The sequence below is a fragment of the Calidris pugnax genome, unplaced genomic scaffold (genome assembly GCF_001431845.1).
Source record: "Calidris pugnax isolate Ruff unplaced genomic scaffold, ASM143184v1 scaffold17, whole genome shotgun sequence".
Taxonomy (NCBI): Eukaryota; Metazoa; Chordata; class Aves; order Charadriiformes; family Scolopacidae; genus Calidris; species Calidris pugnax.
This window is the reverse complement of record NW_015090794.1, coordinates 12,183,513-12,196,386: the sequence shown is the minus strand read 5'-3', so window position 1 is coordinate 12,196,386 and position 12,874 is coordinate 12,183,513. Positions and strand designations below refer to the sequence as shown.

The 12,874-nt window shown below is 56.8% G+C and overlaps 1 protein-coding gene across 1 annotated transcript; it reads right to left on the bottom strand.

Annotated features, from left to right (window-relative positions):
* Window positions 1-9,274: 9,274 nt before the first annotated feature.
* On the bottom strand, window positions 9,275-12,409 carry MRPL28 (mitochondrial ribosomal protein L28). The gene is made up of 5 exons (XM_014936662.1): window positions 12,060-12,409; window positions 11,737-11,889; window positions 11,279-11,413; window positions 10,553-10,639; window positions 9,275-9,701 (listed from the first exon to the last, which is right to left on the bottom strand). Exons 1-5 carry the CDS (start codon window positions 12,345-12,347, stop codon window positions 9,624-9,626), a joined length of 741 nt encoding a protein of 246 aa, XP_014792148.1. The 5' UTR covers window positions 12,348-12,409; the 3' UTR covers window positions 9,275-9,623.
* Window positions 12,410-12,874: the final 465 nt, after the last annotated feature.

Sequence of the window (12,874 nt, the reverse complement as noted above, 5' to 3'; positions counted from 1 at the left end):
TTTTTGAGGAGGAGGAAGCCCTAAAGAGCAGCAACACTCAAGGAAAACTCTTTGAAGGCGGTTGCGGGAAGCGCTGCCTCCCCCCGGCCAGCCTTTCCCCACCGCACAATGCCTCCATGCCGGGGCTTTCCTGCACCATCATCATCCTCCTCCAAGGAGCGGCGCTGGGTGGGGATGCAGGATGCAAGGGTCTGGCCATGATGGGCTCTTGCCACCAGCTGCCAGCCACCGCTTCTGCCTTTCATGGGGATTTCACACCCGTTCATCCAGAGCGCCAGGATGGGGCCGAACGGTCCTCCATCACCCTCCTTCCCCACTGCTGCCATTAAGCAATCCATGTTCCCAGCACGTCGGGGTTCTGCCTGGCTCTGCCGGTCCTTTCCCCGGCTCCATGGGACCCACCAGCAGCATTGGCCAGGATGGGACAACTCATACCTCCAGCCCCGGCCATGGTCATCCCTGGAGGCGGGGATGCTGGGGCACCCTCTCTACCCAACCACCTTTGTGCAGAGCAGCTCCTTGCTGGCTCCACAAGGCTCGGAGCCTCTCGTTACTCCTGGAGGGTGTTTATCGATGATGGACAGAGCGATACGCTCAGGTCTTGTCACCAGATCAGGGTTTGGGCTTGTGGCTGGGTGGGTCCTGCAGGCGAGAGGCAGGTGGGAGCAGGTCCCAGCCCCATCCTCACGGTCCAGGGATGGACACTGCAACCAGAGAGTAGCAAACGAGTGCCCAGCCCAGCCTCACCAGCTGGGACACCTACACGGGACCCACAGGGTGCTTCTGTCCCCACCAGTCACTGCAGGCACCAAGCAATTCCAGGAAAATGAGGAAAAAAGGGGTCTTGGGGAGAATCTAAAGGCTGGAGAGGGAGAGACCCTGGGAAAATGTAGTGCTCATGGGCAGCAAGGTGAGAGAGAAGCAGGGTGGGCTTGAGGGAAAGGAATGCAAGATCATCTTCCTCGGGCACCAAGCAATTCCAGGAAAATGAGGAAAAAAGGGGTCTTGGGGAGAATCTAAAGGCTGGAGAGGGAGAGACCCTGGGAAAATGTAGTGCTCATGGGCAGCAAGGTGAGAGAGAAGCAGGGTGGGCTTGAGGGAAAGGAATGCAAGATCATCTTCCTATTCCCTCCTCACAGCCATCCAGAGGGAGGAGTCCATCAGGGTGGCCACAGGAGGAGCACTGGGAGATGCTGCCCGAGCTCCTTGCTTCTGTGGAAGAACCGGGAACTTGCTGGGGACCACAGATGACAACATGAAACCAGCTGAGGAGGAAGCAGCAAGGAGCCATGGGGCTAGGAGGCATCTCCAGGGCTTCTGAAGGAACTGGAGGATGAACCAGCTGATCCTGAAACAGCTGGTTTCAAACCTCCCTGCTCCTGGAAAGTGCATTCTGGGGCCTGGTAGATGCAATAACAATTTTCCTTTTCACATATTACAGTGAGAGCCAGGAAAGGGCAGGACAATCTCTCTGACATCTGTACCAGCCGGTTGGCAGAGACGCTCCTTAGAACGCACTTGGTGGGCACCTGAGTAAACACACCCTTCCTGGGAGCGGGGACAACTTGTTAAGGGGAGCCTGTCTCCTGATGGCAGCCAGCTTGGAAGGTGTCAGCGGCAACTCATGGGGGTGGTGCACAAGATACAGCCCTCTTGGGTGTGCAAAGGGCTGGTGACAGTGTTGTCACCAACACCAGTGGCTTCCAGGGAAGCGGAGCAGCCTGGGGAGAGGAGCTGGCTGGTGCCCAGAGCAGTCCCTGCCAATGTAGCTGGTCCCGGTGCCGTGCCAGCCGGGCAAACAGCCTGCCCGGGGCCAGGAGCCAGCCTGCTCCAGGCTCTGCAAGGCACGGAGAGATTCAGGAGCCCTGCAAGGCACAGGGCAGTGTGGCCAGGACAGGTCAGGACAGTGGGGCCAGGAGCTTCAGCACAGCCTGGGGGCTGCTGTCCTGCTGTGGGTCCCACCACGCTCTGGTCCTGCCTGGGGTTACTCTCCCTCTTGCTCTTTCTCTCTTTTAAAAGCAGCTTCTCTGCAAAGTTCTTTGGGGCTTGGCTGAAAGAGGATGGCTCTCTTTCTGCTGAAGACAAGGTGGTCCCTCTCCAGGTCCCTGTGGACCAGGAACCTCCTGCCTGTGGCTGGGGACCGGGGCGCTGAGGCCATGGAGCCCAACCGGCTGCGCTGCCCTCCCTCTTTGGGGCTTGGCTGAAAGAGGATGGCTCCCATTCTGCTGAAGACAAACTGGTCCCTCTCCAGGTCCCTGTGGACCAGGAACCTGTGGCTGGGGACCGGGGCGCCGGGGCCATGGAGCCCAACCGGCCGCGCTGCCCTCCTGAGCATCCTCCGGCGGTTCCCATGGTAACGCCCCGGCTCACGGGTTCCCGAGCCCACACGGCTTTAGCCACACGCCATCACGGCTTTAGCCACACGTGCCCACCACCCCAGCTCCCCTGCCAAGGTCTTGGCACCCTCCATCCTCTCCTCGCGCCGCTGCCGTCCCCTCTTGCCACCTGGGACCTCCTGTCCCCCCTGCAAGGGACCCACCATCTTGCACTCTGCAGTGGAGCGCCGCTCCACAAGCTGCCCCCCTACAAAAGTACCTTCCCCAGAGCCCCACAGAGGCCCTAATTCTCCTTTTTCTGCAACATATCTGACAGAAAACAGGGAAAAACGGGTAAGAGGCGAGAGGAGCACAACATTCATGGAGGAGAGGGAGCTGAGCAGACAAGCGGGTCCATGTACGGGTGACTTCTTACCTTCACACCCCAAGAGGTCCCAGCTCTGCACATCCCAGGACCACTTGGCCGGGCAGAAGCCTGCTAGCCCACTGCCTGCATCCAAGGAGGCTTCCCCAGTTTTGGTGCTGGTGCCCAGCTCCGGTCCCACGCTTTAAAATCACTGGTAGATGAAACTGTCACAAAAAAAAAAAAAGGCCACAGCTAATGATTTCCAGAGGAAAAGCCTTGCAGCAAGACTTGATCCTCAGTGTAACCTCTCGATCTATTTGACAATGTGAGAAAGAGGAGAAAATGCCAGAAAATACCAGAGGGGAAAACACCAAGGTGAAGTCTTGCTCTGGGAGCCAGAGTGTGACAAGGCTCAATTCCCAGAGTTGGAGCAAGGCAGCTTAAAGTTAGGATTAAGGACTTTCCACCTTCTTGATCTATTTGACAATGTGAGAAAGAGGAGAAAATGCCAGAAAATACCAGAGGGGAAAACACCAAGGTGAAGCCTTGCTCTGGGAGCCAGAGCGTGACAAGGCTCAATTCCCAGAGTCGGAGCAAGGCAGTTTAAAGTTAGGATTAAGGACTTTCCACCACTTGAAACCTCCCAAATCCACACACAGCTTTCAGGAGGGAGGATTAAACCAAGCCCAGGTCCTTGACCAGCCTCAGAAGTTGATGGACAACACCCTAAGGAATAAAAGGAGCAGACACATGGATAGCGATGGGCTACTGGGGCAGAGTCACCCCACGTCCTGCTGGGCAGGTGAGACCCAGCTGGGAAAGTCCACCTGGATCTCAAGAGACACTCAAGAGGGGTCCATATCAAGGGCACTCAAGGAAATTAAGACGCCTTGGAATGAGTGGGCAAGTTCTCATGTGAATAAATACCTGGTTATAACACCAAGTGGGCATTCTGCAGTGGTGTGAAGGGCAGGGTGACCCCCAGGGGCTCTCTGCACAGCCCAGAGCTCCTCCAGCAGCTGGGGAAAGGGAGGTGACCAGCTTCACTGATGACACCTGGTTGATCAGGGCAAGAAGCTGAGGGCTGGCCAGGAGGAGCTGCAAAAGCATCTTACAGGACTGCCTGGAGGATTAAAGAGCAGGTATATAAAAGCACACAGGGGAAAACCCAGCCTGAGTGTGCACCACCGAGCTGTCCTTGCAAAAAGGAACAGGCTGCTTCTTACAGGGATGAAGAATCCAGTGATTCTACGGATCACCAGCACGGTGCTGGATGGCTCTGACCTCTGGGGTGAGGAGGCAGCTCCACCAAATGCCTACTCCATCCCTCATACTGGTCCTGAGCTGCTTCGAACCCCAAGGTCGGCTGGATTTTCACATCCCATCCCAGGGAAAAGCTCTGCTGGTCCCAGCTCCATGCCAGGAGCGCTGCTGGAGAAGCCCACTCTGTGGCTGCTCCCTTTTCCCACCCTGCAGGCTCCCTCCACCACCTTCACCCCAGCTTGGGACGTGCATCCCTGGGGACACGGGGTCCTGCGAGGACCCTCTCCCACCAGCTGCAGCCCTGGGTACCTGGATGCCCCGTGAGCAAAGCCCTGCTCATGTCTCAGAAATGCCATTTTCTGCGACTGTCAGAGTGCTCTAACTGGCCTGAAACAGCTCCATTTTCAGCGTTACCATGGCGATGGCTGCCTGGAAAACGTGTGCAATGGCGATGCACATGGATGGAAGGCAGAGTCCAGCCAGGCAGAGGTGCCTGTGGCCAGTCCCCAGCTGGCACGGCCACCCCTTGTGCTCCCCTCAGCCTTTCCTCCTGCAGCCGAGGAGCCCAATTTGAGCCCGTGACGTGCTGCAGGAGCTGTGGATGGAGGTAACTCCACACTCCCACCCATGCTCCACGTGCCCAGCACCCCTGGTCCAGCATCCCCTTCCAGCTCAGCCCCTAGCTGTAGGAGAGACTGCAGCAGGAACTGCCAGGAGAAGGTGCTTTGGGCAATTAATGTATTTGCATATGTAGATTTTATGAGGGTTTTATTTTTTTTCCTTATGACTCCTTACTGCAAAATCTATGCTCCCCCTGAGATCTGCCCATGTCCCTCTCCAGCCAGGATCCTGCTCCAGGCCACAAGCTGGTTTCACCCTCTGAGCCCGGGGGCTGTGGCGCAGGACACCATCAGGCCCACCAGCTTTGCTGTGACGGGACCCGCCATGCCATCTCCCACCTCTTCCCCTCCAGGGCTGGGGCAGCTGGCCAGGACGAGCAGCACATCAGGAACCAGCAGGTCTGGGAAACCCAGCAGTCACCCATGGAGAGCCACCAGGGCCTTCTGCTGGGCATGGCCAACACGCACCCAAGGCCAACACCAGGAATGCTCATGCAGAGCCAGGCTGTTGTCCACTGCTCCATGGGACCGGGTTCCTGGTGACCCAGGATGCGGCCAACAGCTCCACCGCACCATCCCTGTCTGCAGCCACTTCTGGAGGTGGTAGCTTCATGCATGAGGAACTTTCTTGGGTGGATGGGAGAAGAAGGAGCACAGCACATGGCTGCAGAAGGAGCTTCAGGCAGGATGGTGGCTGCTCATAGCCTGGAGGAGGGGAGTGTGCAGAGCTATTTATTACAGTCCCTCTCCTCCTGCCCAGAGGGCTCTTCCCCTCCAGCCAGCACCTGGTGGCTGGTCCTCTTCAGTTCGTTACTCATCCCTCCTCCTCAGGCTGAAGGCTGTTTCGCAGGGAGTTTCACAAGCTGGAGTAGCTACTGGAAACTGCATCAGACAAAGCGAGGTTGGGAGGACATCTGGAGGTCTCCAGTCCAAGCTCCTGCTCTGAGCAGGCTGACTGCAAAGCTAAAGCAGGTCACTCAGGACCTCACCCTGGCCTTCTGAAACCCTCCAATGATGGAGCTACCACCACCTCTCCAGACCCTCTCCCAAGACTGAACCACCCTCCTGGGGAAGAAGTTTTCCCTTATATCCAACCAGTGTTTCCTGTATCTCTACCCCTGGCCTCCTGCCATGGGTGATGGACCACTTTGCACCTCCCTGCGGACCACCTGGCCCTGGTGGCACTCAGAAGGACTGTCACCATGAGACATACTTGCAGTAGGTGGCCTTCAAGGTGGCCTCCCATGCTGTGACTCTGCAGGGGTTTTCTTGGGAGCTCAAGATTCCAGAGTCCATGGGGATTTGTGCATGCTCCGAGCCCTTCCCTTGCTTGTACTCACAGCTGCGCTGCTGAGCGGTGCTTACCCGTGATGGCTGAGCAGGAAAGCCTTGGACAGAGCACTATGGTTGGATTTGGACAACTAGCTCCGTTTTCCTGCCCCATCAGAAGCCCTCCCAGCACTGGCTGCAGTCCCTGCATAGGAAAATAAAACCACCAAGAGATTCTGCCGTCAAGGTTTCAGCTCACAGCTGTCTTGCCGGGGAATCGCATCGAGAGATCGGCACAAGCCTCGGCCTGCCAGTTTGCCTTGGGGTTTTTCCTTTCATTGCCCTCTTGCCGAGATCATTTTTCACTGTTTCCCCCTCTGAGCAGCCTCCGCTGCTCCCCCAGCCTTATCTTAAGCTGCCAAATTGAAGGTGACCCTGGGCAGGGCTCTCTGGCAGCGCCTCGGTGGCTGTCACGTCCTTGCAAGCTGCTGCTGGTTCTCTGCTCCCAGCCCGTGCGTTGGCATTTGCTGCCGGAATTTGCCACCGCAGCCATGCTCAGGATGGTGGTGGTTGGCATTAGACACGCATGGTGCCTGGCCTCGGGCAGGAGCAGGACACTGGTGACCTTTGCTGAAGCCCGAGGTGGTGCTGAGGTCTGAGCTGTGCTCGGTGGCCAGGCCCTTCCCCTGTCCCGGGGTGGATTTTGCAGCCTCCAGCTGACAGCGCCCAATTTGTACCTGTGGGTTTGTGGCATCTGTGGCTTCCTGGGAACGTGTTGTCATGGCAAACCACCAGCTCCTCCCATTCCCCTTGCTAGGGCAGTGAAGGAAACTGGTATCTGCCAGACAGAGCCAACCTGCACAGGTAAAAACCACCACCACACAAGGAGAATCAAGCTCTCTGTGGTCAGAGCTGCAAACGAACAGGCATAAAATCCAGACAGGTCTAACACCGGGCACTGAACGATTCCTCCAGCTCCTCAAGGCAACCTGGCTGGGGGTATCGTAGCCCAAACTACCCCGAGGGCTCCCTCCCCACCTCCCCACTCTGCCTAGCAGGAGGGCAAGCCAGCCCTGCGCACTCGCAGCTTTGCTTTCTCTGAAGCTGCAGCACCCCTGGTCCACAAGCAGAGTTTCCAGCTTTCCTAAAGTCAGCAGAGCATCTCCACGGGAGTATAGAATCATAGAATTGCCCAGGCTGGAAGGGACCTCCAAAGGCCATCTAGTCCGACCCCCCCGCAGTCAGCAGGGACACCCCCAACTAGACCAGGTTGCCCGGGGCCTCATCGAGCCTCACCTTGAATATCTCCAGGGAAGGGGCCTCAACCACCTCCCTGGGCAACCTGTTCCAGTGCTCCACCACCCTCACAGTAAAGAACCCTCTCCTAATCTCCAATCTAAATCTGCTCCCCTCCAGTTTAAAGCCATTGCCCCTCGTCCTGTCACTGCAGGCCTTTCTAAACAGGCTCTCCCCAGCCTTCCTGTAGGCTCCCTTCAGGTACTGGAAGGCTGCTATTAGGTCTCCCTGGAGCCTCCTCTTCTCCAGGCAGTATGTCCTTGGGGGGGAGCTCCCGGCCACATCCAGCATAGCTGTGGGGAAAGGAGCACGGGGAAGGCTTCCCAGGGAATGCAGGATGAGAGGATGGGGGGCTCCAACTCAGAAATTAGGATAACCACATCCCTGAAGGAGCAGCTCCTATTGCAGTGCCCCCATCAGCATCCCCAGCGGGACAGGAGCTCTCCCTGACAGCTCCCACCACCCCTCAGCACCCACCAGACCTTCCCACAGCAGCAGATCCTGCAGAGCAGCCACGTATAAGAGTCAGCCTCGAGGACAGGCGATACCAGCAGCACAGCTGGGGAGGACGAACAGCCAACGCTCTCCCCGAGAGACACAGCACCACACAACTGGAAAAAATAATTCTACGGAACTAAAACCCGCCACCCCCAGCACAGAGAAGCAGCTGATAATTGCCCACTCGGCCATCCCAAAGAGCCCCCTCGCCGTGAGGAGCTGAGAGGCACTGGGGGACCCCCACAGGGCTGGTGTGGGATGCAGGCAGGCATCAGCCAGGCTCTGCCATACCCGCACCAGAGCGAGAGGCCAGACCCGCGCCGGCACGTTCCAGCGAAGCGATGGAGGGGGGGCCAGGACAGAGCCAGGGTCTGGAGCTTTGCTCAGAGCTGCATTAAAATGCATGAGCTGCGCTAGCCCTAATGATGAGCAGAGCTGTCAAACGAGGAGCTTGTCCCAGCTAATTATCTCTAACGAGGGCAGAGTGTCAGGGTCCCCGAGGAGCCGGGCAGCAGCTTCCCCACTCGGCTCAGTTGCAGAAGGAGGAACGGATAACCAAATGTCATTGTTCTGGCCTAGCTACAGAATCATTAATTAGGCAAATGCTGCCTTCTGTGCCAGTTTGCTCTTGAGAACCTGGACTGGCTGCAGCTGCATCCAGGCAGGCTGGAGACACCCCAGCTTCTGCCACCCAGTCCCCTGCACCACAGTCCCCTGCCACCACTGTCCCCTGCAGTGCTGAGCCTCCTGTCCCTGTGCAGGGACAGCACAGCCCCAGTCTGGCAGCTCAACAGCCTGGGGCTGCACCACACTCACCTGGGGCTCAAACACCCCCTGAGAGGGCTCCAACCCATTCCCGGGCCCAAAAAGCAGCAGAGGAGGAGTCTGGTCTTCCTGAAACCCCACCTTCTTCCTGAAGGACACGTTCCCCTCAACCACCTCCCTCATCCCCAGCCACCCAGCACAGCCTCCCTGCCACTCCAGCCACCACCTCCGCAGCACCTCCCTCCCAAATCTTTAAGACACCCGGAATTTCTGCTCCCCTGAGGTCCTACTTCATTCCAGTGTGAAGGGAACCAGCCACACACTGCTCTACCCACCCAGATTCTCTCTTATCATGGGTCCTGCAGCTCAGAAACTGAGACCAAACACTTATGTGCTAGAGAGAGGGGAGCATGTCTCATCCCAAGGGGAGGCAAAACCTCTTCCTGGGGTGACAACCCAGAGAGGTGGCTCACACGAGGTCCATCCTGCAAGCTCTGCGCTTGTCCCTCACCTGAGCAGAAGGGAGAGGGAGGAGAAGCTGCTTTGTCTCCAGCCAGAAACCCACAGCAGGACCATGAAGCTTTCAAACGTCACCAGCATGACTCTGGGTAAGTGCTTTTCAGTCCCTTGTTGCCAGTCAGGAACAAAGGCTTGAACGCTCACTTTGACTGTCTTATTACAAAAAGAAAGATTTTTAAAATCACCGACTTCAAAGAGAAACAGCTGGAACCCCAGGGGTTGGTGCGAAGGGCCGGGGAGCTCAGCCACTCCTGTTTGGGGTCGTGCTTTTGGGGCACAACCCTCTCTGCTGCAGAGGCTGGGGACCGATCCACGTTACACCCCTGTGTCTCACAGTCCCTGCTGTCACCACTAACGAGCAGTAAGTATCAGAGAAAAGTTTACTGATATTCCCAAAACGCATATTCCATTTTATATCGTAATCAAGCTCTCAACAACAGCCAACTACTTGTACAGGCAGAGCCACCACATTAAGCCAGTCTTTCAAGAACACTCTCAGAGGCCACAGGAGAGAAATTCTTTCCTCAGCCCACAGGAACAGTTGCTCACGGAATTTAGGCTGTCGTTAGACTTTGGTAAGTGCAATGTGCTCCTGGGCAGGCTCTTCATGTGGCCCCTTCCACACAACGTGGTTCAGACAGAAGACTCACTGAACCCCACAGCTCGATCTGCAGCAGGGGTTTTGCTCCAGAGGTTTTTTTTTCCCCCCTCCTACTGCTTCTGCAGAGCCTGTTCTTTCAGTTGGTTGACGAGCTCTTCAGCATAGACCTTAAAGAGCGGGACAGGGTCCTGAAACAAAGCAGAGGATAAACCACTTCAACGGAGTGAACCTGAGCAGCAGCAGCAAGGGGTGAAGTATAACGACGAGCTGCAGGAGCGCTAACAATTAAAACCAGAGGGAGGAAAATGTGACTGGGTTTTTTTCAGCAGTTAAACAAAGCAACCTTCTACACTATTCCTCCAGACACAGCTGCTGTGCAGCTCTGTAACCCTGCCTCAGAGATGACAGGCACCTTTAAGGAACATCCATCAGCTTTCCTGGTCCTGCCTGCAGACAAGAACCATCGGTAGCTCCCAGGGATCCCTTCTAAAAACGCTTCTCCCCCTCCTCACGCTGCCCTCAGTCAGAGCTGTACTGAAGCACAAGGGGAGAACACACCCCTTGAAGAAGCTGGAGCCCCACCGCCTCATGCAGTCAGTGCTCCTCACCCTTCCATTCCTCCTGCAGGAGCCAACAGGTCTGGGGGAAACATCACCAAGAGCCCCCACCGCTCCAGGAAGCCCTTCTGCCCCGCTTCTCCCCTGCACATGGCTTCCAACAAGGCAGCTGCAGAGACAGAGTGAGCCCCCAGCTTGTATCCACGTGTCCCAAAGCACAAGAAGCGTAACAGCTGGCAACCAAGGGCAAAGATGTCAGGCAACAGGGCACGAGTTACGAGCCATCCCCCTAAATCTCTCTTCCCCAACCAGAGGATCCAGTTTACGACACACTGTAACCCAGCCCCAGGTTCTGGGCACCCAAATTTGGTTTGCAGCACCACTTCCATTGCTCAGGAAGGCTCAGGCTGCTCATATCAGCTGGACGTGCAGCCCAAAGCATCGAAGACACCTCAGTGCTAAGCCTTGCCTCAGGAACTCACCTTTTTTTCTAGGAGTCTCTGTTTTTCTATTGCTTCTTCTAAACTCAAACCAACCCATTCAGCTTCCTCTTCTGGGATCACAAATTCCTGTGACAAAAGAAGGAGCAGGTGGTACCGTCTTTCCAGGTGACTAAGATACAAATCCAACTCACACAAAGATGCAATCCAGTAGGAACATTACCACAGACAAATCTTAAAACACTGTTCCCTCATTTCTGGCAACCAAAGTTCACTTCCCTTCTCTCCCTTTTTTCCCTAGTGAGGGTCCTGCTTTCTCTGGTCACCTGTGTCTGCTGCTGTGCCTCTCCTTTGTGTAGTTCCGGGGCTGTTTCTCAGCACAACTCCACAGACCATGGATGCTGGTGGTGTTTCTACGCTGACAGCAATCACCAGCGACACAAAACAAAGCTGCACACAACCAATTCCTGCTGTCGGCAGTGCCAGCTCCTACCACTGCTTATTGCAGACCCTCACTGACCTCTGTCACAGTAAAAAAACAGGCTTTTGTCTCCCTAAAAGATCAGTACATCAATTAGCAGTTCATAGAGAGACAAGGAAAACCTGACAGACAATCTTTAGATCTTCTCCACCCATATCCTTAACCCTAAATACAGAAGCATAAATGCTGTCTTGTGCTGTGACCGGGTGATTAGGGCACAATCTGCCTGCACAACCAGCAAATGTCACTATAGGCAGCAGGGCAGGAACTGCAGGTCAGGCACCCACCTTGTACTTATCATAGATGGCCTCTCTCCTGGCCGGATCGTCGGGATGCAGCTTCGGGTCCCGCCGTGCAAGTCGCAGCAGCATCGTTCGCTTCAAATCCATCCCCAGCTTCGAGCACATGTCGGCTTTGGGAGTCTGCAGAAATAAAGTCTGATGTCAAATTGCACCAAAAGAGAGCACACAAGCCTAGAATTGCTAGAGACACCCAAGCCCATCAGCACCCAAACAACACCGGTAGTTTATCCACATGCTGCAGAGGCTCCCAGGACACGTATTATGAAAGGGAAAAGATCCCTTGGATTGGGTCTGGAGCTAATTTAACACAAGGGCTCCAATCAATGGGGTGCTAAAGGCTGGAAGCTTTAGAGCTGCACTGATGTTACACGCCAGCCCCTGAGCCAGGGCAGTGCGGGTGCAGACCCGTCGCAGGGCGAGCCCAGCCGGGCAGAGGGCCTGACCTTGAGGATGTAGAAGTCGAAGCCATAGGCCTCGTCGATGAGGTCCAGGGTCCGCATGGTGACGGTGATGGTCAGGGTGGCGTCCAGGATCTCGCTGTAGAACTGCCGCTCGAACAGCTGCGGCTTCCACGTCTTGGGCAGCCTGGTGGAGAGCTGGGCACAGACCGGCGGTGCTCAGGGCCCGGGGACGACGGCGACGGCGCCGCCGCCCGCCGAAACGGGCTGAGGACGCACCAGGGGCCGGGTGAGCCGCCCAAAGCGGCGCCCGGGCCCCCCCCCACACACACAGGGCACCGCCAGCCCGGGGTAAGGAAAAAGCTCACCTTGTCATTGCGCGCATATCGGAAGCCGCGGATCCAGCCCTCGCCGCCCCAGAGCCCCTCGTGGGCGGCGGGCGGCAGGTACACGGGCACCGGCACGTCCTGTACGCGCTCCCGCTCCCCGGTGCGCGGGTTCCGCCGGTGGGTGACGCCCAGCGGCCGCCAGTGCACGGGGGTGGGCGGCGTGTCGTCTTGCAGGGAGGCCAAGTAGTGCTGCGGTAACCGCGCACAAATGCCCTCCCGAAGCCGCATGGAGGCCCAGAGCCGCGGCGGGTACCGGTGCAACGGCATCGCCCTCCTCCCGCCGCCACAACACCCCTCCCGCCGGCTTCCGCTTCCGCTCCCAGCGGCCACCGCGGCCGGAAGTGGGCCCCGAAGCCGCCCTCCCATTGGCTGGCGCCGCAGGAGGAGGCCGACGGTGGCCGGTAGGGGCCGCGCCGCGCCCGCGTTTCGCTGCTCAGCGCCGCCAAGGGCATCCCGGCGGGTTCGCCCCCGAACACCATCACCTTTATTAAATTATAAAACCGGAAGCTTAAAAGTTACCGTATAAAATAATCACAGATATTAACAGCAAAGAAAAAAAAATTAAAAGAAACACCCCTTTCTTTTTTTTTTCTTTTCTTTTACCCCAGACACCAGAATTTGTTGATTTTACCCAAAATCATTAACATCCCCCCCCAGACACACCCCCTCCAAGCGCCTGACACAACCTTGTGCTGACAGTCGTGGGGATGGGGCGGGGGCAAAAGCATGAATTTCAAGGATCGAACACCAATTTAAAACAATCTTAAAACAATCAGGTTACGGGGATTTCTCGC

Coding starts and splice junctions, on each gene's coding strand:
- MRPL28 (XM_014936662.1), bottom strand. CDS start 12,347: ATGCCGTTGCACCGGTACCCGCCGCGGCTCTGGGCCTCCATGCGGCTT. Junction 11,414..11,736: donor TCGACTTCTACATCCTCAAG/GTCAGGCCCTCT, acceptor TTATTTCTGCAG/ACTCCCAAAGCCGACATGTG. Junction 9,702..10,552: donor AGAGACTCCTAGAAAAAAAG/GTGAGTTCCTGA, acceptor GCTTTGTTTCAG/GACCCTGTCCCGCTCTTTAA.